This window comes from Larimichthys crocea, chromosome XVII (genome assembly GCF_000972845.2).
Source record: "Larimichthys crocea isolate SSNF chromosome XVII, L_crocea_2.0, whole genome shotgun sequence".
NCBI classification, from domain to species: Eukaryota; Metazoa; Chordata; class Actinopteri; family Sciaenidae; genus Larimichthys; species Larimichthys crocea.
Window position 1 is genome coordinate 19,132,290 of NC_040027.1, and position 24,402 is coordinate 19,156,691.

A 24,402-nucleotide genomic window follows, 5' to 3' on the forward strand; every position below is an offset into this window, starting at 1 on the left:
GGATTTTCTCCAGTTGGTCCAAAATGCGACCACTAGGCTTCTGCCTTACACATGTCGTAGGTCACATATTACACCTGTGTTGGCTAATCTACATTGGTTACTAGCTGAATGTAGAATTCATTTTAAAATTATTTTAAAATCACTTATAAAGCACTACACTGACTGGCCACACTTTATATTTTGGAAATATTGTGTCTCCCCTGACCTTGTGAGTCCTCTGAGGTCTGCTGACTAAAGCCTTAAAATCTAGACCTAAAACCAAAGGTGACTGGGCACTTACAGTTGTGGCTCCCACCCTCTGGAGAAGCTTTCACCAAACTACAAGATGCAGAGTCAGTTTTTTTGTTGTTATTTAAACTTTTTACTCAGTTAGTGTCACTGTTTAGTGTTTTATATTATTTTATTGTTTTATCATTCTAAAGTTTGCATTACACAGCACCTTGTAACACATTGGAAAGGTGCTTTAAAAATAAAGCTTACTTGCATACTTACAGTTGTGTTTGTATGGATATAACAAAGCTGGAACAAAAATCAAGATGCAGTGTAGTAACTGTTCTATGTGCAAAGTTGCCTCCCTCATGAAACACTTATGTCGCCCTTAAATGGTCACGTAATATCTTTAATACATTCCCATAGAAATAGTTGGTGTGTTGGTCCACTCCAATTATAGTCCACTGCTAGTTTAGAGAAACACTCAACAGAAGTGAGTGATGACTTTACAATACAAATCTTTGAGAAGCATGAAGTCTGGGGCAACTGGACTTGGTTGTAGATCCATGAAGATGTTTCATCTCTTATCCAAGATGCTTCTTCAGTTCTGTGAACGGTGAAATGTCTTCATGCATCTGCACTTTCCATGAGGCTGAACTACAGCTACTGTGCCTGGCTGTGATGTCTGGAGTGTGGTTGTGGATATGGTAGTAGTACTGTATCTACTGTGTACTGCATTGTTAAGCCACACAGAATTTGAACCTGTTCTCACATAAGGCAGATGTGTTACACCACAAGAGTTCAAGAATATCGCAGCTTCAGTAGTGTTTAGTATTACACTAGTTCTTAAAAATGAATGTTTGACAGCCATAACAACATATGCCCAGCCATAGTTTCAGCCACAATTACAACGACAGCACCGTCCACAGATATGTCATTGCCTGGCAGTAGTAATCACAATCACAGCTACAGTCTGTCTCAATCAGCCTGCAGCAGTCAGCAAGACAGCTAGATTATCTATCCAGCTGCAATGATAAAGACACAGCTGAGAGCGTGCCCACTACAACCAGCAGCGGCCTCCTACATAATAAGTGCTATGTCAGAATACAGCTCTGTCTTTCTCTGCTCCTCTTCTCTCTTTCTTCTAACTGAATACCCCTCACCTCACACTCTCATTTCAAGTACTTAGGAAAAACTGTAGTGGGTACAAAACTTGCAAGACCATATTTAGAGCCAGAGTTTAGTTTGTCCGTTCTGTCTTACTGTAAAAACATGTCGGTTCAACATGAACAGGATAGAAACGCTCATTATAAGTAATGAAAACTGAACCATTCTTGTTTATTGGTGATCATACACTAATGAAAACATAGTTCAAGTTCAAGTTCAAGTTCAAGTCGGCTTTATTGTCAATACTGCAATATGTACAAGACATACAGAGACTTGAAATTGAAATTCTTTCTGTCCAGACAGCACTAAACATGAAATATAAAATACAAAATATAAGTGAAGATGTAACAATATAAAATAGAAATATATACAAGCTAAAAGACATCGGAGAATAGAAAAGTCTGGAGATATAAATAGTATAAACCGTATAAGCAGAATTATCAATATAAATATAAGTATGGCAGTATGATATAAATATAAATAAAGTAGTATGGTGGAATTTTTAAATTGACAGAATTTTCAGTTTGAACAGGTCTATAAAAATGAAATATGTAAACAGGTGTACACAGTGCAAATTTGCTTTTCAAGTATTTTTGAGTCTGAGTCTTGAGTCAGTTATGCATATTGTATTTAATTTTAGCCATATTCTGATAATATAATAATCTTACACACAGGAATTTTCTAAATAATATTAAGCTGCACTATTGTTTTAAAATGATCTTGATTAATGGATTTGCCGAGCTAAATAACATAGTGCCATCGCTTCTTTCTCCTTACTAAAGCTGAAATCAAGTCAGCATTCTGTATTCTCATTATATTTAATTACTGTCATATTCTGCTTCAATAGGTCCCTGTAAATTTTCTGACATAATGCAGTATTTGAATGTTGTGGCTGGTGGAAGTGAAGCTAATCTTAACCACTTTATATCTTGTTTAATCATATTTTGTGTATAAAACCTTGATAGTAACTATAGTTGTCAGATAAATATAGTGGAGTAACAAGTGCAGTATTATCAGAAAAGTACCTCAAACTTGTACGCAAGTACAACATAGTCAGTTACTTTCCACTCCTACAGAACAAAGTTGTTTAACTGTGAATGCAGATATACTTTTCTTTGATAATTTCAGTCAAGCTTGAGGAGCTACTCTTCTTTCAAGCGTCTATTCATCCTGTCGATCGTTTAGTCTTCTCTTACGGTGAGTGTGACAGGAGCAAAGGTTAAATATTTGTTAGCTGTTCACCACCGTCATCATCCCAACTGTTTAAATACAACTCTGTCACCCTGGATCTAAATCCTGAGCTGAAATATTATTGAGCCAAGTGACATCTTGTGGACATGTGATGTAGTTGCAGGAATGAGGGTCAATAAAACCAAAAAATCAGGAATCTAGTAAACCTGTTTAAAAGTGCTCTCTTTGTTTGACCTATCAGAACTGCTTTATGTTTTTAAAAAGCTTAATTAATGATCTAACTTAAGTATCTGTAATCTTCTGAGGAGACGGAGAATCCAAATCAATGCAGTGAGGCTCAAATCACATTCTACACACATCCCAATCTACTTTTGGAAACTATAGGAACCACAAGGAACCCAGCACCCTGAGAGCTCAGTATTCTAGAGGGGTACTATGAGCTCTTTTAGATATGATGGTGCCTGACCATGAAGAAAATTGTATGTAAGGAGAAAAATTGTATATTCTATTCTAGATTTAACAGGTAGCCAGTGATCTTGGTTCCTTCATTCTGAATTAACTGCAAAGTCCTAAGAAACTTATTGGAGCAGCCTGATAACAAAGAGTTACAATAGTCCAGCCTAGACGTAACACATGTGTGGACTAGTTTTTCTGCATCTACCTGAGACACGATGCGTCAGATTTTGGCGATGTTACGTAAGTGGAAGAATGCAGTCCTCGAAATTTGTTTTATGTGGATGTTAAAGGACAAATCCTGGTAAAAAAAACAAAACAAAAAAAAAACTCCAAGATTCTTTACAGTGGAGCTGGAGGCCAGGGTGATCCAGTCTAAAGTAACTAAGTCTCAAAAAAGAGTTTCTGAGGTGTTTGGGTCCAATTACAAGAACTTCAGTTTTGTCTGAATTTAACATCAGAAAATTGTAGGTCATCCAACTGTTTATATCCTTAAGGCATGTTTGGAATTTAGTTAACTGATTGGTTTCATCAGGCTTGACCTATAAATATAATTGGGTGTTCGTCAGCATAACAATAAAAAATGAATGGAGTGATTCCAAATAACGTTCCCTAGAGGAAGCATATATAAACTGAACGGAAGTGGTACTAGTACAGAACCTTGTGGGACTTTGTGAGATGACAAACTTTGGTATGCATGGAGGATTCATTATTGATGTGAACAAACTGAGATCGATCTGAGAAATACGACTTAAGCCAGCTTAGGGGGGTTCCTTTGATGCCAGTTTGATGTTCCAGTCTCTGTAAAAGAATTTGATGGTCAATGGTGTCAAATGCGGCACTAAGAACTAACAGGACAAGTACAGAGATGACTCATTTGTCTGACCATTAGGAGGTCATTTGTAACTTTGACTAGTGTGGTCTCTGTGCTGTGATGCACTCTAAATCCTGACCGAAAATTGACTGAAAATGGAGAAAGTCACACAGCTGATTAGCTACAGCTTTCCCAAGTATCTTAGAGAGAAAGGGAAAGTTTGATATCGGTCTGTAATTGGCTAAAATCTCTGGATCTAGAGTGGGTTTTTTAAGAAGAGGTTTAATTACAGCTACTTTAAAGGACTGTGGTACATATCCCTATAATAAAGACAGATTAATCATATCCATTAAAGAAGGGCTAACTAGAGGTAAAACATCCTTGCGCAGCCTGGTTGGGATGGGGTCTAAGAGACAGGTTGACGGCTTAGATTTACAGATGTTTCCAAACTTGCTGTATCACTGGAAGTGACGGAATATGCTTACCGTAAAGCACGTTGAGCATGACTCATATCAAAAGAAATGAAATGAAGTGTGCAACAAAAAACTCGTACTTGGTATGTTTGGTATGGTCATGAAACTCTTTAGTAATGACTCATGAGATTACAGCCTGACCTGCTCACATCTCAATGGGATTCATTTCGGGCTGCAACTCATGCCACAAGCCCACACAAATGATTTGCAACTTTATTCTCCCACTTTGAACTGAATCTGCCTCATCACTCAACAAACAGACGCTTACTTTTTTATAGTTTGTAGACAGTGTTCACATATTTTTCTTGTTTTCTTGGGCATACAAATATCTCTGAGTGTTCACCTCAATAAAAACGGGACTGATCATACAACACAGATGTTAGAAAATGAAAGTCGTCTTCACTTGCTGATGAGACTGAAGTTTTATTTGTAGTGTGCAGGACTGTTTTAAACTTTGACACTGTCCTGGCATCTGCTATATTCTATACAGCCATCTGCTGCCTGGAGCTTGGAGAAGGACAGGAAAAGACTCAACAAACTGGTCTAGAGGGCCAGCTCCGTCCTGGACTCCATAGAGGAAGTGGGAGAGGATTATGTTAGTAAAGCTGACATCCATCATAAGCAACTCCTCTCACCTCCTACACGAGACTGTGGTGGCCTTTAACAGCTCCTTCAGCAACAGACTGCTACTCCCACCATGTAAGGAGGAGCGCTATCACAGGTCCTTCATTCCAACAGCTGTCACAGTCTTTAACCAGCATTCATTCATGTGTCTGTAAAAAGATCGTTCATTCAGAATATCCTCACTTTATGTTTCAGTGTTGATGTAAAATAAAATAAACTCTACATTTGCAAGTAATTATAGGAAAAAGAGCACAGAAGTAGTTTAAGATGAAATAATAATAGAAAATGTTGCTCTGCAACACAAATTCATATTCACTTTTTCAGATTTTTTTCTCTTTGTTTGTTTGTTTGTTGTGATTTTTGTCTCTCAAAATTCATGTAGTAAACATATATGATATAACCTGAGGCGAAACACTTATGTAAAGATGTCACAAGCCAAAATGGTTGTGAACCATTAGTATAATAATTAGTTATTATTATTATATATGTTATATATACATATCTTTCTTTTAAATGAATAAATCAAAAGTGATTTTGTGGTGGATATTTAAAGGTGATCTCATGATAGTTAAACCTTTGGAAAGCTGTCACTAACAAACATAATTGAATTCATTGTTTGAAGTGAAGTTAACATGAAACGAAACAGACTGCGGTTCTCTATCGTCACACTGTTTGATGTCAGTGGCCAGATTAATCATTGGTCATCCATAGTTTCCTCTGCTCACGCTTCTTCTTCCTGCTGCTCTGTATGGATTCATCCACAACATCATACAAAGACATATGATGTAATCATTAAATGTGTCGTCTCATTCCTGGAGTTAGATTCACTTCTTGTCATCGAGTGAACACCATACACAAATCCAACTTCCTGTAAGTAGAAAGATGAGGCAGGTACTTTCCTACCATTAGTTACCATTAGTCCACACCCACTTGTTATGCAGGACACCCCTCCACCCTCCCTTTTTTCTTTCCCGAAGCCTCTCTTCTTCTTTTCCTAACATCAATTTCATCCTGTCATATTGTTATTTAAAACAACTCTGATTTCAGTGCCAAGAGGATAAAATCCCATAAAAATACAATACAATACAAACATACAAATATACACTTTTTTTCATGAAAAACTGTAAAAACTGTTTTTATAAGTATCTTTTTTAGTATCATTTATCCTCATAAAACTCTGTACTCACACATATTTTAAAATGATATGTATTATTCATATAAACTGACTTTCTAAGAACCGAATGACCTCAACAAAAACAGAAGATATGTGTCCTTACACTTATCTAACTTCTTGTACTGTCAAGCTTATCTCAAAATATCAAACACACGTACATGCAAATACTCCATAACCTACAAAATACATTACAAGTATCTCAAAGGGCCTTTTTTCCAGCAGTAAGCTCATCATGTGTAGCACAATATGAATGTACTAGGTTTGTATTACACCTTTCCACACCTTTCCATAATATAACACTAACAAGACTCCTCCATACACACCTCTCTTGTTTTTTCACCTCACTTTGTTCCCATGGCAATGCAGAGCTCAGGCGATCTCAATATCTGAGACCATGAAAGCCTGGACCAACCGGTTCTGCTGGCTCAAACAAAAGATTGACATCCAAATAGCTGGAGAGGAGGAGTGACAAAATACCTGCTGTACACTTCATCTCTCAGAAAACACTTGCGAGGTGATTCATAACCTGTTGTATGATTCCTACAGGCACCTGTGATGTGTTTGTTGTCCAGTAATGTGTTTATACAGACTTTGATGTGTTTACTTGAATGGTGTGTCATATTGTATAGTGTGCTTTAGGTGTTACTGAGTTCATGTGGTTATATATTTTCCTATTCTGATAAAGATTTGTAGATTAACCTGTTAAATTTCCAAATATAGACTAAGAATAAAATATAATAGCTGAATTAATTTGTTGCTTTCAGCATTTAATTAACTATAATTCATTAAACTTGTGTGTGTGAGTGCGTGATTTCACTCCAGCTCAGCTGAAACATGAAGCAGGGGAGCTTCTGCAGCAGCCGAAACTTTATCCGCAGCGCAGCGCACTCATTCATACTGCTGTCCAACCACACGCAACACGACGACACCGACTTCCGCCAGCGCCTTTTCAAAATAATGCTGTTTACTCACCAACCCCCCACAAAATACTTCAGAATTCAACACCAAAGTTATACAAGTCTACAGAGATAATACATATATTTTAAATAAGTATTAAAATAACGTTTTATGACTCATGAGTGCTGCCTCCCTTATACAATTTTTTTTAAATGTATTTATTTCAACCTTTTTCTGTCTTTGTGCTGCTATAACATCCTTCTCCCCTGGTGGATCATTAAAGGTTGTAATGAGCTGTATATTCTGGCTGGTGTGGTGGTCAGCTCACAGTAAAAAAAAAAAAAAAGTCCCTGGTTCAAGCCTTCCAGTCGACTGGGCCTTTGCTTGTAGTGTTTGCATATTCTCCCCATGTCCAAAGACGTGCACTCAATTAGTAACTCTAAATTGTGAAATGTGAATTTGAGCCTTAATGGTTATTTGTTTCTATCTATCAGCCCTGTGATGCACGGGCAACATGTCCAGGGTGTACCTTGCCTCTCGCCCAGTGCCAGCTTGAATTGGCTCCAGCCCCCGTGACCCTGACAAGGATAAGCAGTTACAGAAAATGGATCAATGGATGGATGGGGATGAATTCTGTTCAACCAATAATCATATAATAAATTTAAAATGCTAAATGTGTTTGACATCTTTTCACAGGTAACTATTTTCTTTCTTCTTTCTTTTTTTATTATACTTGCAAAGACATACACACATAACAAACGAAACTAAATAAATCAAATATTTAGCATCTGCTTTTCTTCTTGTTTGTTGACTTTTTGCCCTTTTGAGGTCAACCCTCTATCAATAATCTAAAGAACAGACTCTAACTACATCCTAAGGGTTCCAGTTTCCACAATACATGATTCAGCAAAACAAAACATCATCACAGTCAGAACTCCATCATCCGTGTTTGTTATGTAAGTCAGAAATAAAACCACAACCCAGCAAAACAAAATGAAATAAAAGACAACATGAAAGTATCAAACATCAAAGACAGCAGGAACCAGGCCTTAGGTCAAATAACATCTTGCAGCACTAGACAGCTGCAAACATAAGCTATTCCATCAAAGTTCCTGTCAACTGCAGTGGTTTTGGCTGCATGTAGAGCATCGTCATATCTGTTCATGTCATGCATGAACCGTAAGACTCGTGATCAGTTTATTTACTTTGGAACAATATGTAACCGAGGAGTGGTCTGTATCAACAATGAATCACATGCTGTAGAGTAGAAGTCCTGCTGTATGGATTCAACCTCTTAAGCATGTCACACCTTTGCAACAGTGATGTTATAGCAGGTGTCTTTTTACAGCTGATGGAAAATTTCACTTTTACCATGCTTGATTTGATGTGTAACATACAGCTGTAACATGTTTAAGATGAAACATTAGGAATATCCTTCAATGCAGACATAAATTCTCTTTCAGTCAGTGTCAGGTCAATGTGAAAACACACTTAATAATTGCATCATATTTTACAAATCGATCTAATGTTTTGCATGTGAAATCTTAATCTGTTATCTGTTGTACTGGTATAAGAGGCACACACTTTGAGATCATGCAAAAGTGAAATTATAAAGTAGTATAAACTGTGTTTAAGTACAAGTTTAAGTACCTCCTAGGAACTGTCGAGGTTTCCTTTAGCAAGGCACTAAATCCCTAACAGCTCCTGAAGGTGCACCTCTATAGCTCCTCTCCCTACTGACAGAGTCACTCCATGTGTGTATGTGTGGTTGTACTACAGTCTATATGTGTAAAAAAAAAAAAGAAGAAGTAATTTTCCCCATTGTTGAATTAATACAAGTAAAATATAGTTATCATTTATAATTAAGCTATATTATACTACTACTTATGTGATGCTTTTAAAGGTCCTGTGTGTAAGATTGGAACTACTGACAGAAATGGAATACAGTATAATATTTATAACTATGTTTTCACGAGAGTATAATCACCTGAAAATAAGAATTGTTATGTTTATGTTACCTTTTATATCTACAGAGGGAGCAGTAGCAGAATGTTGAACCACTATGTTTCTACACAGGACCTTTCGTCTTTCAAGGCCACTGTATTTTCCCCTTTATGCTTGAAACAAGAGAAGGAGGTGAGGGGTATTCAGTCAGTTGCAATCTGCAACTTCACCACTAGATGTCACTAAATTCTACACACTGGACCTTTAACTACATTCCACATTGAACTATTAGTCCCATTAGTACAGCTCAGTTTCATCATCTAAATGTTTCTTTCAGTCCAAACTAAAGAAAAAACTACAGAAATATTAGGTGGCAACACCGTGCTCTTATTTTTCTAGACACGGTGACCTAACTTCCCGCACAGCTGCGGATGTTTGCCGCACTCTGTGCCGCAGCGCGTCGCCCTGAGCGCATTCCAGTTGCGGAGTGTTTTGAGCGGACTCAGAGTCTTCACATTCCTCTGTAGGCGCGGTAGACTTTCCCGAGCTGCTGGTTGTTTCGTGTGGGCTGTTAAAATAAACTGTTTTTACACCTTGTCGGTGGGATTATGACGCCGTCTGTGCGTCGTCGGCGACAGTAAGCTGCGAGCTGTAAGTCAGCCGCAGGTGGAGTGGACGGGACTCACTGTGGGAAATGGACCATGAGCAGCAATCAGAGTGTGTACCTGCGTGTTTCCAAGCAGTGTGACGGACTGATTGGAGGTAAGGAGCTGTGTTATTTTCTATATGCAACTTTTTTAAACTCCCTTTTGAGCTGATCAGCCGGAATTGATTTAAATATTACTCAACCAGGTGATCAAAGATACTGAAGGCTGTGCCTGCTGTGTACTCTGATAACAGATCTCCTGCTGCTGGGAAACACCATTTAAAGTTCACCTCTGACCTATTATGATCTCAAAGCTGTGTGTTTTTAGAATAAAACAAGCCCATTGACTAGAAAGTAAAATGAATAGGCATTAAATGTACATTGGGGGACCTGATAAGGAGTTTATTATCAGCCCTTCTGGTGTCATTACAGCTGATTATTCATTAACAGTTTCATTTCAGTGTTTTTGTGGCCATGGCGGGTTGCTGGCAGTGGTGCCGCCGCACCTGTCTCTGCTGTCTGTCCGAGGAGGAGAAAAGGACCATCGCTGTGGACAAAGAGATCAAGAGGATCCTCAAGCAGCAGAAGAAGAAGGAGAGACGGGAAATTAAAGTCCTCCTGCTGGGTTAGTAACACACACACACACACACACACACTCACACACACCTGACACACCTGACACAAACATATTTTGGCAGTGTAAGAGCACAGTGATACCAAATCTATTTACCAAGCAAATCAAATAAAGTAAACTAACACCAGATGATTGAAATCCAAGAGGGAACACCCTGCATATAAATTAAAATCTGTTTGTCCTGTTTGGTAGCCCACAAATACAAAAGACAAAACTATGTAAAGTATGTGTCACCTTGTGACTATGTAAAGAATGGTTCTAGTTGGGATTGGCTATTTAACTAGAAACCACAAGGACTAGAGAAACCCACAGGCCTACTTTACAGCTGGTTTGATTACTTTAGCGCTGACTGGCAACAACAAAGCTTTGGCTTTGATATTGTAATGGAGGCATGTACACTTCAGCTTCCAGGCAGAGGGTAATGATAATGAGTGCTAAGATAAATTAAAAGGGCAAAATGCTGAAATTACAGCTGAAACTATGCGATGTTAAATCAGAAAAACTGATCTGCAACTAGTTTCATTATTTGTTGAAGGCATTTTACACACAAACAAGAAATTATCAAGTTTCATCTTTTTAATTGTGAGGATTTTACTTATCTTTTACTCACGGTGTATCTAACTGAACATCTGGACCGTTGGTCAGATAAAAGTGAGGTTATTTGAAGACATCACCTTTGGAAACTGTAACGGCCAAAAAATGCTGATTTGATTTACTGATAAACCAGTCCAGATATAAATCTCACAGGAGGTACTGAAAAATGTATTTATTGTGAAATAAATATTTCCATATAGTCTTATTTATATGGATTATAGGTTAAGTTGATTTACTATTGATTATCAGTTTCTCAATACTGAAATATTTCAAATCGTGTGATAAAACACTGAACTAATGTTCATCATGTTGAATACATTTTTTGTGTGTTAAAATGGAACAAAATCCTAATTTTCTTTTAAATAGAACTGCGAAGTAGGCCTGCAACTTACATATTTTATTATTATTGATTGATCTGTTGATTATTTTTATGATTAGTTGTTTTTGTCTGAACAAAAGTCCAATATAAGAAGCTAATCCCCACATTTTAAAAGCCTGTGCCAGTTAATATTTTGCTTTTTCTTTTCAATCTTAAGTATCAAAAGTGTTAAGATTAATTGAGCAGCAGTATACTGTGAACCACAACAGCTTGATACAAGAACAGCTGGTTTACTGCAGAGTTTTATTGTTTTATTGTGAAGGTGGGCAACCTGGTCTAAAATAAAGACTGCATCATAAAAAGTAATACCCATACCTGAAATAAAACATTTGGTGTGAAACAGCAGAGCCACTTTTTCACACGTGTGTCAGCGCGTCTTTTGTTTGATCCATTATCAGCATGGACAACAGGATGAGATTAAGATCTCGGGGTTGTATCACCGCTGCTGAGTAATTTCCTGGGGGAAACCCTGAAATGAAATGGAGGGACAGTAAACAATAATATTGCCCAGTAGTATTATTATTTCCTCTACGACTGTGTAGACAAATGTTTGTGTGCAGGAACAGGACTGTCAATGAACACAAAGGATTATATGCTGTTCCTCGAAAGTGCTGAAAAATTTCTTGTTAAGTGTTTGTCACATTTACAAGCGAGTAGAGAGTTTTAGTTTCCTCTTTCAGATTTCATGACAGACATCCAAACAGACAAGCATCAGAGAACATATCTATATATTACATCTGTAACCAGGGCACTTCCTTTGAATTTAACTTGAAAATGTGCTTCTGTAAGAACACATCCGGTGTAAGAAAAGAAAACAAGGTGCTGTTTTTTTGTTGTGGTTTAATGTTTGAACCCTGAACTGCGCAAGAAGCTGAGAAACGATGGGGTCAACAAGACACAGCACTGTCATGTTGAAAGTCATCCTCCGTTTTAGAACTGATTTTAAACTTCTGTTGTTTGTTTTTAACGTCATTAATGGCTTGGCCCCCTCTTATTTGTCAGAGATTTTAACTTTTCGCAATTCTTCTGTTAGAGGTCCCTAGGACCACTACTGATCTCAGTCTTTTTAAATCGAAACTTTTTAGATTGGCGTTTCAATTCTGACTAAGGCAGTACTGTTTCTTAGGTGTACTTATTCTCTCTGCTCCGTTCTATGTATTTCTTGAAGGCTTTTAATACCCTGCAGCACTACAGCACTTTTAATTGTATTTATTGGTTATGTATCTGTTATGTATTGTTGTATGGCTTTGTTGTAAAGCACTTTGGGTGCTATTGTAAAAGGCTATACAAATAAACTTGATTTGATTTGATTTGATCCTCAACTTAAATTTTTCTGCTACTGTTTTTTACTAAAGATGAATCAAGTTAATTGATTGATTAATAGGAAAGGCAGTGTTTCAGACATAGTCTGACATTTTGCGTAACACTGAAGCTAAATCCATTCAATTTGTCAAAATGCCCCAAAAAAAGGCAGCAAAAGTGGATTTTAAATTTCATATTATCTTTACATCTTACATTACATTTTTTACATTAGGAGTTATTTATCTGCTACTTTAAAGCTGCATTATTGCTTTTTTTCTGGTCTGTAAAAACAGCTTTGGCCTTACAAAATTATTTCTTTTTTCTTTTTTCTTTTTTCTTTACACTTATAGAATAGACACTAACATTTACTTTTAGTCATGTTTCTGGTGCCCAATATTTACTCTCTGTTTTTGATCTCTACCTACCAACTCCTGATGGAAATATCTGTCTCTCAGCTGCTTAATGAAACAATTTTTAACATCAATGGTTAGTGTTCTAGTTAAGACTGATTGCAATCACTGAACTTCCGTTGTCTCAATTGTTTGAAATTGACTTAAAGACAATACATGTTAATGCTTTATGAGGTAAAATTAAATTTCAGAATTGTTACTGTCAAAATAAATCCATTAAAAGTGCTTCTTTTTGTGACTGAAAAATTCATATTGTTTTTATATATTATAAGTTTGTGACAGCACAACCCTATAGAGAGAGTTTCCCATTCCTTTCGCTTAATCCGCTTTGTGTCTAACACAGTCTCGCTCAAGTCTTGTCCTGTTCTGAAATCCTGGTAGAGGTAAGGTGACTGATCAACAGTGGAAATGCGAGCATAGTAATGCACTGGCAGGAAAGAGTTTCAGAGTACAGGAAGCGTAGCTTGATGTTTAAAATGTCATGGATTCATATTAATACAAAGAGCTTCAAGCACAAGAGTGAATGAGTAGAGAGAGATTGGGGTGAAGCAGCTGTTGCCGAGCGCAGGAGACTGGTGGTGTTCCTGTGACCTTCAACCTTAAGCAAAGGGTATAAAAAGCATTAAAATTTTCTGCAGAAAAAAACCCCATGTAGAGTCAGGGTGATAACTCTGTGTAGGTTCAAGGCTATGAGCTGAAACTAGTTATTATTTTAGACCATAAAACTGACTTTTTAAATCACCTCTCTCTATCTGTTAAACCACTTATCGAGAACAGAGTCTTGGAACAAACAGACCTTTGAGGTTTTTTTAGAGTTTTCTCCTAAAAACACAGGCAGGTTCAAACTGAACCCCTGAGCTACTTTCTCTAATAATGTTTGATAATTATTTTCTATCCTACTTGTTGCCTCAGGTACCGGAGAGAGCGGGAAAACCACCTTCATCCGACAGATGAGGATCATCCACGGACGGGGCTTCTCAGAGGAGGAGAGGAAGGCCTTTGCCAAATGCATCTTCCAGAACATTTTCACCGCTATGAAGGCCATGACGGGAGCCATGACCACACTCAAAATCCCCTACTCCAACCCAGAGAACGAGGTAGACCCGCACAAACACAGAGCTCTGCCAGCATGAACACACCCATTTACACATGAACACACTCACTCATAAACAAACACAAACGTGTACACTGACCTGCGGGCATCAGGGCAAGTGCGGTGACTGGACCTGTGGGATTATGTCCACATTAAACAAGAGTCATCAAACACAAGGGGACAGAAATAAACACAGCGTGTTGTAGGCTATAAGTAGAAGCAGGCGGTTTTACCATGAATACACACAATTCTCAAGTAAGGAAGATGTTGGAGGACTAATCACACAAAAAAACCCGTAACAGGATGTCGTCTGTCGGGTTTAATAAACATTAAAATGTCAAGTTTCAGTACAAAATCTCCTAATGGGCCAAATCTCTCACTGTCTTTCAGATCTACGCCAAGTGGCTGAGGGATGTAAACACAGTGCAGATCATCCAGCTGGAGCGGGGCTACGTTGACGCAATTCGCCGCCTCTGGGCAGACATGGGAATCCGGGTCTGTTACAGCCGTCGCTGTGAATATCAACTCCTGGACTCCACAGAGTAGTGAGTAACTGAAAGTCGGAGCTTAAGGCGCTGTGCCACACCCTGACTTATGATAAAACACTGTCACAGCAAGTTACCAACAACGATGACACGATACAGGAATCTATGTGTCTATGCATGTGTTCCTCTGCAAGACAGGACATCACAACGTCTGTGAAAATCATTAATTAATTCTGACATATCAGAGTCCAAGGCTATATCTTCAAATCGGTTGTTTTGGTTGACCTCAAGTTCATTACACAAATATATTTAATTTCCAAGAATATAAGACAAAGAAAAGAAGTATATTTTCACTTCCAGGGAATCGCTTCAAAATGGCTGAAGTTATTAAAAGATTATCAAAATATTAGACAATTACTGGCTAGATGTCACCAGGAATAAGACATTTGAACACAAACAGCAACACGTACTGCACATGTGTCATAGTTCTCATATAAAACCAGGATAATCCAAATATTTAGAAGAATGTCAGAGAAACTGTTCCAGAACTATATTTTTAGTGAAGTAATAATGTGACAATTTCTGTATCACAAGAGAACATGTGGCAACATGTTGTATTGTTTGTTTATGCCACATCTGACCTTTGTCCCAAACCCACAGGTGGACACAGTTAAAAAATGGCCATCTTGTTTTCAGCTTCGCTTACAGTTACAGTTTTTTTGATATGAAAATGAAGAGCTGGAGAAGCTGTTTAATTATTAGTTCCCATTTTTTGAGTGTTTTTATGTAGTTTTTATTTTATTTGTGTGATCTTATAAAAACAATCTTTTAATCATAAACTACCTTTTCTCTTGTTATAGCCACATTGGTATTAGAAACTTTGTTTTTTTTGTTGTTGTTGTTGGATTTGTTTCTGTATTTCAGCTCCATGTTTGCTATTGTAGAATAAGTTTTACTCTTTTTTTTGTGACTGACACCACTAGAGGGGGCTGGTTCTTTACCGACTGTACTGTATATCCAGATGTTTTTCAGCCATGTTGAAAGCTCCACTTGATTAAAGAGTATTTCAGGAAAACTGCCAACTGTCTTGTGAGACGTTAATCATCTTTTTAACCGAGAACTTAATGAGTAACTGCACTCAGTTACCATCAGACAACATAAAAAAGATTTAACGTGCAGTAGGTGTGAGCCTCACGCTCCAAGTATCTGATGTGTCACAAAACAAAGGCTTGACTCAGCCTGCCTCTGTTTTCTCTCTTTTCTATTGCTGTTCTGTTCTGTGTTTACCCAGCAGCTCAATCATCATGGTGTGTGCATGATAAGAGACAGGCAGTCAACATTAGCTAATGACAGCTTGTATCAACACGAGCCATAAAGCCATCGTCTGTACATGGCTGATACGGACTCACTCCACTCCCTTCTTGTTTTTTAATTTCAGATTTTTTTTTTATCATCACTAGTTCATCATATATCGAACACGGTCAATGTGATATAAACACAGGCGGTGTTAACTTACTAACTAACTAACTTAAATTCTTCTTCTTCTTCTTCTTTCTTTTAGCTACATGACTAATCTCGACCGCATCTCCGCCCCAGACTACATCCCCACAGAACAGGATGTGCTGCGAGTTCGATTCCCCACCACAGGCATCCACGACTATGCCTTCACCATCAAGACCATCACACTAAGGTGACTAGTCCTCTGTCATTGGCATATACCTAATACTGACAGCATTCTCTGCGGTAAACATACTATTGACACTTGCTGAGGCACACCTGTTTGTGTGCATGTGCGTGTGTGTGTGCACGATCACATTTCCAATTGTGTCTGTACAAAGCCTCTGCCGGGAAGTAAAGTGTCGCTCTCAGTGTTGGTGTTGTTTCTTTCCAAGAGCAGAGTGGCGGCTCTGACTGCAGCTAAACAAAGATCAACATCCACTTCAGGGGAACATTGTGTTCCCAGATTAAATGACACCTGTGTTTATATCATGAATCAAGGTTTATATTTATCCTTGGATCACAAAAAAATAAAAGCACCTCTTCAAATTTGATATTATTACGGTTTAAAAGAGGAAAAAAATCACAATCAGTCCTGTTGTTAGTCGAGACGGGAAACAGGAATCAATTTGGAACCGGTTCTCAACCCGTATGACTCAGAGCCTGTCAATTCCTGGCATTTGCACATTGCAAAGCAAAGCAACGCTGCTGGAAGCTTAAACTTGAGTCGTGATAGAGAGGAAGAAACTGTCCAAACGGTAGCTTCATTTTAACGAAGAGAGATGAGAACAGTGCTAGTTAATGTCTGTAAAATGATCATTTTGAATAATGAAGGAAACACCGTATTTCCACACTGTACCACTTCTTTTCCAACTGAGCAGCATGTCTGTTAACGGAGGGGAAATGTCCTGTTAGAATAATATTAGCACTTCACAGGGAGGCTCGGCAGATTCTTTCTTTGACTAAGAAAAACTAAATCAAGCACATTACAAAAAGTCTCTCATTTGATCCATTTCACATGATGACAGTCAGATTCGCCCACCCGCTCCCCTTTTTTTTACCAATCTGTTTCTACACTGTGTTCAGTTTTATATACAGTCAGTGATAAAAAAAACAGCTGCATTGACGCTGAAACCCTGTGTAGGCTGACTATTTTCTTCACGGATTGCTCAGGAATTAATAAGTGATTCGATAAAGAATCAGACAGATAAGAAGAATCAATAACAGCATTTGTACTAATAAAATCAGTTACCAACATTTTTTTTTCCAGATTTCACAGTGAGCTGTGGAAAATGTTTTTTCCGGTGTGAAAGCATGTCACGTTAGAAAGGTGACACGCTGTAAGTGTTTGGTACAGTCCACTTCACCATCAGGCAGCCGCAGCTCATTAGCAGCTGTGTGAAAGCCGCATGTGGCTGTGAGAGGAGAAGCTTTTTGAACAGTTTTTTTCTTGCTTTTTGTCAACTCTAACTTTTTCTGCTCTGATCCCTGACAGGATTGTGGACGTGGGTGGTCAGAAGTCGGAGCGTCGGAAGTGGATTCACTGTTTTGAAAACGTCACTTCACTCATCTTCCTGGCCTCCCTCAGCGAGTATGACCAGGTCCTGGAGGAGAGAGAAACCATTGTAAGAGCACTATTTATATACCTATCAGAACTAAGTACAGTATTGCCAAGCTGAAAGTATCAGAAGTAGAAATACTCAACATGGAGAATGCTCCCCTGGAGTGTGTTCATTAGTATATATATGTATATTATGATTTCTTTCTTTAGTCGATTAAAATAAAGATCTTTTTACGACCCTTTATGATTAGATTATTATTATTACTACAGTGACATATATAGTATAGTCTGCTTTATAGTCAGCTCTGTCTTTATTAACTAGTAACTACAGCTGTTGGATGAATATAGTCAAAAGTAACATTTAAGTGGAGTAGTAAAAATACTAAAGTAAAGTCCCAGCACCATCTTTCTACATCCATCTATCATCTCATCTGTAATTGTCACACTCCCTGCAGTCATTTCATCCGTCCACCAGCAGGTTTCACTCTTGCACAAGAAGACCTCTATCTCCCTCTCTCCTCTCCCTCTCTCCTCATCCTCTGCAGCCCTCTGTCGCCTTCTGTCCATCCCCCTCCCTCCCATCCTAACACTAAGCCGTTTATCTCCCCCAGCCACTTTTTAGTCCGCCAACACATTCATTAACCTCGACTGTGGCCCATGTGCTTTAGACCCCCCAACCACCACCACCACCTCCTCTCTTTAGAGGGTTGCTTCCTCCCTGCTTCATCCTCAGCTATCCAAATCTGCCTTTGCCATCTCTGTGAATTTACATTTTTCTCTTTTCAAGTCAAAATCATCACTCAAAAACTCATTGAGATAATTTTCTATCCACTAACAAAATCTTATCTACTTAACAAAAATCAACCCCCCGTCTCTGTCTAATGAGATGAAGTGCTGCAGCCTCCAGTATGATATCTGACTGTGAGTCTTTTTCTTCAGAACCGTATGCATGAGAGCCTGGCTCTGTTCTACACCACCATCCATTCGCCGTGGTTTCTCAACACCTCCATCATCCTCTTCCTCAATAAGACGGACATCCTGGCTGACAAAGTCCAAACATCTGACCTGCAGAAATACTTCCCCGGCTTCACAGGTAACGCGTGTGTTTGTTTTCATTCATGGTGGAGGTTATAGTAAACTGAAAGCAATTCTTGGATGAATAAGCAGTGATATAATTAAATGAATGAATGGACCAACATTCTGATAATTGAATTAGTGACCTGAAGACTTCTGAGTTTTGGATTGTTGGTTGGACTGAACTGTGACTTTTCCAGATTGAAACATCTCAACAATTTTCTCCAGACATTCAATGTCCCCAGTGAATAAATAACTGATTTCAGTCATCCCTTGGCTTTTTCTCTCGGGAGTCACCATGAGGTTGAAATTTTTTTATTTTTTTTATTTAATGTCTCAATAAGTGTTTGATGGATTGCCATAATAATAAAAAAAAAATATATAATAATTTAGGTGATCCCTTAACTTTTCCTCTAGCTCCAAAAGAAGATACAATTATTAGTTTGTCTGATACGTTGGTTTATGACCAAATACCTGCCTTAGCTGTACTAGTTTTCATTTTGGGAACACTGACATAATTAGGTTTGAAATTTGTTGCAAACTCCACGCAGGGGTTCAAGTATCCAAATAAGAAATTACAACAGTACTTGAGGGAAAGTCTGGGGGCGGAGCCTCGTCAGCAGCAGATGTCACCGACATCAACAACCACAATTGCAGCTTCTTGTCTGCAGGTGTGTATTCTTGTCACACCGTGGTCAGAAGGTCGTCACCATCGCTGTTCTGGGGTTAGCAAAGCCAGCAGTCATTAGTTTAGATTTCTTAGTCTTTATACACACGCTCACACACACACACACACACACACACACACACACACACACACACACACACACACACACACACACAAACACACACAGAGAGTTGCAAATGAGTCACTTCCAGGTACTTGGTGTGCTTAATGATGTGGCTGCAGCCTGTAGCTCTGCTGGTGTGAAAGGCTGTAGAGCATTGCCCTAACAGTCCCCACCCCCCACGACCCTCCACCACCACCCCCCTCGCTCCCTCTGTTACCCATGGCAACCACGGACAGATACATGTGTGAGATGTCTGTGTGTGTGCAGGGTGGGAATTAGCAAATATTTGTGTGTATGTGTGTGTATCTTCAGTGTGCCCACTGTGTTTTACCATCAGCATTAGCGCGGTAAAATAATGACTCATACAGGGTCAAGTTCCTTGATGTCAATTTAACCTAAACGATAACTCCGAGTGGTTCCTGCCACTGGCTGCTTTTTGCTGTTAATGCTGCAGTGCTCCTGTGCGGAGACTGCGGCCCTTTTTACTGCTGCTGTAACCACTTTTGAAGGCTACCGTTGTTAAGTGGCCCTACAGTCCTATTCCATGTTGACACATACAGAAACTTGGCCATTTGAATTATTGGTCTAATCACTGCTTCCAAATTTTTAAATACTTTTTTCTGTTATTTTTAGGGCTTTTTTAATTTATTTTCAATTGTTTGTCTATAAAATGTCAGTAAAGAGTAAAATACAGCCTAAGATAATCTGTTTTAATCATCCATACCCCAATAACATGTCATGACAGAGGTAGGTTACTGGAAAAAAAAGCAAGAAAGAAAGAAAGAAAGAAAGAAAGAAAGAAAGAAAGAAAACTCACTAAAATGACCATCAGCCCTAACAATCGATTATTGTTTTGATTCATAGTTTGGTCCAAAAAAAATCTATGTCTGTGCCGTCAAATAGTGTTCTGACTATCAACAGTATTCAATTTCCAAACAAAGTTTTGGAAAAAAAATCTCCAAACAAACGTAGGATTTGCAGGTTGTAAACACAAGATTAAAAGCTGGTCAAGCTAAGTAGAGAGTGAATAAAGGGAGGGAGCGCTGTTGCGAACAAAGCAGTAAAATCAGTTATTCATTATTATTATTATTAAGTTATTTTTTGATTGTTTAGCATAGCATTTATTTTCTGAGGCACAAATAATGGACACACCTCTGCAAAACCCTCCAGGAAGAAGCCACATTTGGCCCACACTGACACATACAAACCTGAAGCAGCACAGGAGAGCGATGGAGTCAGTGATGTCACCAGGGTTGATACATTTTTTTAGTCCCTCAAGCTGCAGAAGGAATAGCTATGAAAAAAGAACAATTTAATAATGAATCAATTTTCTGTTGATGGGGTAACCAATTAAATACCGACAAATTCACCTTTTGCCTTCTTGTTATCAGGTAAGAGGCGAGACCCTGAAGATGCCAAGAACTATATTTACAAGTTGTACGAGCAGCAGACCATCAACCGCGATGCGAAGAAAGAGGAGTGGAAGACACTCTATCCGCATTTCACCTGCGCCACGGACACCAACAACATCCGCAGGGTCTTCAGCGACGTCAAGGACACGGTGCTGCTCAAGTCTCTGAGGGACTATGGAGTCATTTGAACTTGAACTCAGTGGGGTAAAAAAAAGTGGTGGGTCTTGTCTCTGTCTGGACCATTTACCTGTTCAAGTGAAGGACCTGATAAAGGCCAAAACGCTTATTTTTCAGGATTCTTTCTAAAGCCTGGAAAATCAGACAGTCACCCATCCTTCATGCTTCTAAGCAGATGGAGAAAGAAGGGACGAGTTTGTCCCCTTCTAACCTCGCTCACTCCTTCTCTTCCTCTCGAGGTCGAAAAACCTGGAGACGTTCAGGGATATTGTCTGACTTCTGATCAGGGATGGAGAACCAGTAATTATCCTCATTTCTCTAAGCTAACAGCCTTTTCGCCCTCCATTTAGATTTTTTTTCCCTCTTCTTCAAAAGACGAAGACGTGTCTGGGTCATGCAGTGACTGAATTGATCCATAATTGAAGCAGGAGCAGAGATGCTATGAAGTGCTGTGCTGCCATTAACGAAGTAATGACTTTTACAAGTGGAGATGGGGTATGCTTGGGTACACCACCCCGTCACACTCATTTTAAATGCTTTATTTGAGGTACATTCAGGTATAGTAGATGCACACGCGGACTGTAAAAACAAATAGTTTCCATTTTGTGTCATAAATGGCAATACGTGGGTTACAGCCTAATGCACCTGTTGTTGTTAGACATACCGAATGTTAGTCTTTGATTGTTCTACAAATATTGCACTCCTGTCAGTGCCAGACTCCCTATTGATTATCTTACACTGGCAATATTTCTTACATATTATCTTATTCGACACATCTGTTTCGGCACCGTCTTTATCGGTTATCGTGTGCTGACAGATGGTGTAACTGCCTCTCATTGAGTGGTGCCATAACAGCAGTATGTGATAACATCCCTACGTCAACCTCTAATCTGTTTTTCAGCGTACTCCACAACCTGTACAGGCAGTGAGTCACAAAAAAAGAAAAAACAAAGATGGCTGTGATGTGAAGTTCATGTAGTTTAATAATGCAGAAACCAAGTGCTTCAACAAATGAATATTTCTAGCCTCTCTTCAAGAGTTTTGCGTTAAAGTTAAAGCACAATTTAACGCGATTTAAAGTGTACTGTAAAGCAGCTGAGCACTTTGTAAGGAAGCAGGTGTAATGTTTTTAGTAGGTTGGTGATTAAGTTAGCATGCATCAGTTTTGCTGAAGTCACTGAAGTTTTAATTTAAACTTAACTTAATTTTGGATGCACCGTAAAGAGTCCTGACCATCAGATCTGTTAACAGTCTCCAAGATGGAGAACATTAAGCACACGAAGACTTTGAGATTTGGATGATTGAGGTCTATAACACTGGAAAAAAAGATCTGCCTATAATCAATATTTCCAGATTAACGTCAGCTCACATGTAAGTGACAGGAGGGACAGCTCACTGTTTTCGCTCAATCACAGCGTTGTTTCCAGGCTTCTGTTTTGACCGTTAAAGTTGTAATAAAACCGCTGCTGCTTGCTCAACAGTCAGAGCAGACAGATAAAATGTGACTAGCGAGAGCCAGATATTTCCATCGGGAGGTGGTGGAGACCAAAAACAGAGCTAAAAGGAGAGTGAACATTCACCAGGTCACAACAGAATCACAACTAAATGAGTGTAAACAGTTTGCTAAAAGTTGGCCATATTAAATTAAAAGGTGATAATGTCATTGTTGTGTTTAGATCCCCCCAAGTGCCTAAAAAAATCAGTTAAAGCTGGTTTCAATGATTAAATATCAATTATTCAGTGTAGTCTGTTTTGTAGCAGTAAAACCAACTGCAGCTTTCTAACTTGAAGTCCATTCATATAGCTGATTTTTAATGTCTTCATTGAAGATTCTGCTCCGCTGTCTTTACCGCAATTAATTCACTTCATTAAAACCTATACCGTAAATATGAGCACAAATCACAGTTGGCGGCTGACGAGTTTCAAAAGGTCAACGAGTGAAGGAACGAAGCCTTGTTTGTCCTGCGAGAGGAAAAACAGCTCGATGCAGACGCGCTGACAAGTTCAAATCAAGAATCCAACAGGCGATCTGCTGGGTAAAGACCTTTAATAAGAGGTGGCAGTGTTGAAGCCTCTGTGCGTCCTATTTATATCAGTGTGTGAGAGGGACAGGGGAATTTTATAATATTGATTAAGCCTGAGTTCTGCCCCCATTGAGTGTTGAGTGTGTTTGTGTTGAGTTGAAAATGACATTGAAGTTCATTAAACTCATTGACCTTGATGGGAAGCTCACATTAGCTCACGATGTGTCTGTTATGTGTGGTTTTGGCTGCTGCTTTGTTAAGTGTATATAAAGTGTTTTGATCTCTACACCTTGCATTTAGACGTGTTAGCTATATTGTTAAAACAATTTGATGCCTTCAAACATGAATGTATAGTTTTACTCTACATTTACTGATGACTACTGTACCTTTGGTTGATTTCTAACTGCTGTTGTTTTTTTATATTTTTGTTTACCAGCATCACAGAAACTGTGACTAGAGAGTGTGTTTGCCTAGTGAACTACTTTTCATGCCTTGGGAAACCTCTCATACGGTGACAGTGATTATTTTGTGTAGACACGGGTGAAGGACATGGGCAAAGAAATTTTTTTCTAGTGAATATTAAAAACAAACTTTTGAACACACAGTCATCTGCTTGCTTTTGTTTGTCTTTCCTGGCAGATATGACCAGAGAGAGTCTGGTCTTGTCTTCCAATGTGATGTGTTTTTCTCCTCACCGCACTGTGAGGCTCTGTCACCAAGACAAATATGGCCTCACAAGCTACAATCACACACTTACTATGACTGCTCACACAGCAGGATTACATAGGATTGATATTTTTCACACTGCATTCATTTCCATAAGCCAGCCTGTGTGTGTTTCCTCTGTAAAAACAACGATTAAAGAGTCTGAAAGGGAAGGTTTGACAGTTGAGGGCAGTTCATGCTTTACGCAGTCAGATGATAGTTGTTTAAGCTGTCTTGTTCCCACCATCCTTCTGGCAGACGCAAAGTAGTTCCTCATTAGTGAGTGACACATCGTTTCTCCAAACAAAATTTTTCTTCCAGTGGAAATCCTCGTCATTGTGACGATCCTCTGACACCGAAAGTGTGCTCTGCACACACCGCATGACACACGCTTACATAGCAAATATTATACAGATAGACAGATAGTGAGGCATGTCTCCGGGTAATTCCACTGAAATACACAGAAATGAACGTGCACGTACACACACTTTCACTGTGGCTGATAGTGGCTGTCAGAGCACTGCACCATGGGAGTGTGATCTGTGGTCCTGGTGACTGTCTGTCTCATCCAGATGACTTGACATCCTCAAGTGTGTGAGAGAGACGGAGTGGTGAGGTTGTGTCTGGGTGTATATGTGCATGCAAGAATGTAGGTGTGTGTGTGTAAGTGT

General features: G+C 38.8%; 1 protein-coding gene across 2 annotated transcripts; it reads left to right on the plus strand.

Annotated features, from left to right (window-relative positions):
* The first annotated feature begins 9,362 nt into the window (after positions 1-9,362).
* Positions 9,363-23,628, plus strand: LOC104923649 (guanine nucleotide-binding protein subunit alpha-11). Of its 2 annotated transcripts, none has more exons than XM_010736809.3 (8): positions 9,363-9,709; positions 10,044-10,218; positions 13,825-14,009; positions 14,396-14,550; positions 16,052-16,180; positions 17,483-17,612; positions 18,488-18,641; positions 20,805-23,628. In XM_010736809.3, the coding sequence occupies exons 2-8, from the start codon at positions 10,068-10,070 to the stop codon at positions 21,011-21,013; spliced, it is 1,113 nt and encodes a 370-aa protein (XP_010735111.1). In that variant the 5' UTR covers positions 9,363-9,709; positions 10,044-10,067; the 3' UTR covers positions 21,014-23,628. The 2 variants fall into 2 exon arrangements, with proteins under 2 accessions (XP_010735111.1, XP_010735112.1); XM_010736810.3 differs by having other exon boundaries at positions 10,055-10,218.
* The last annotated feature ends 774 nt before the right edge of the window (positions 23,629-24,402 follow it).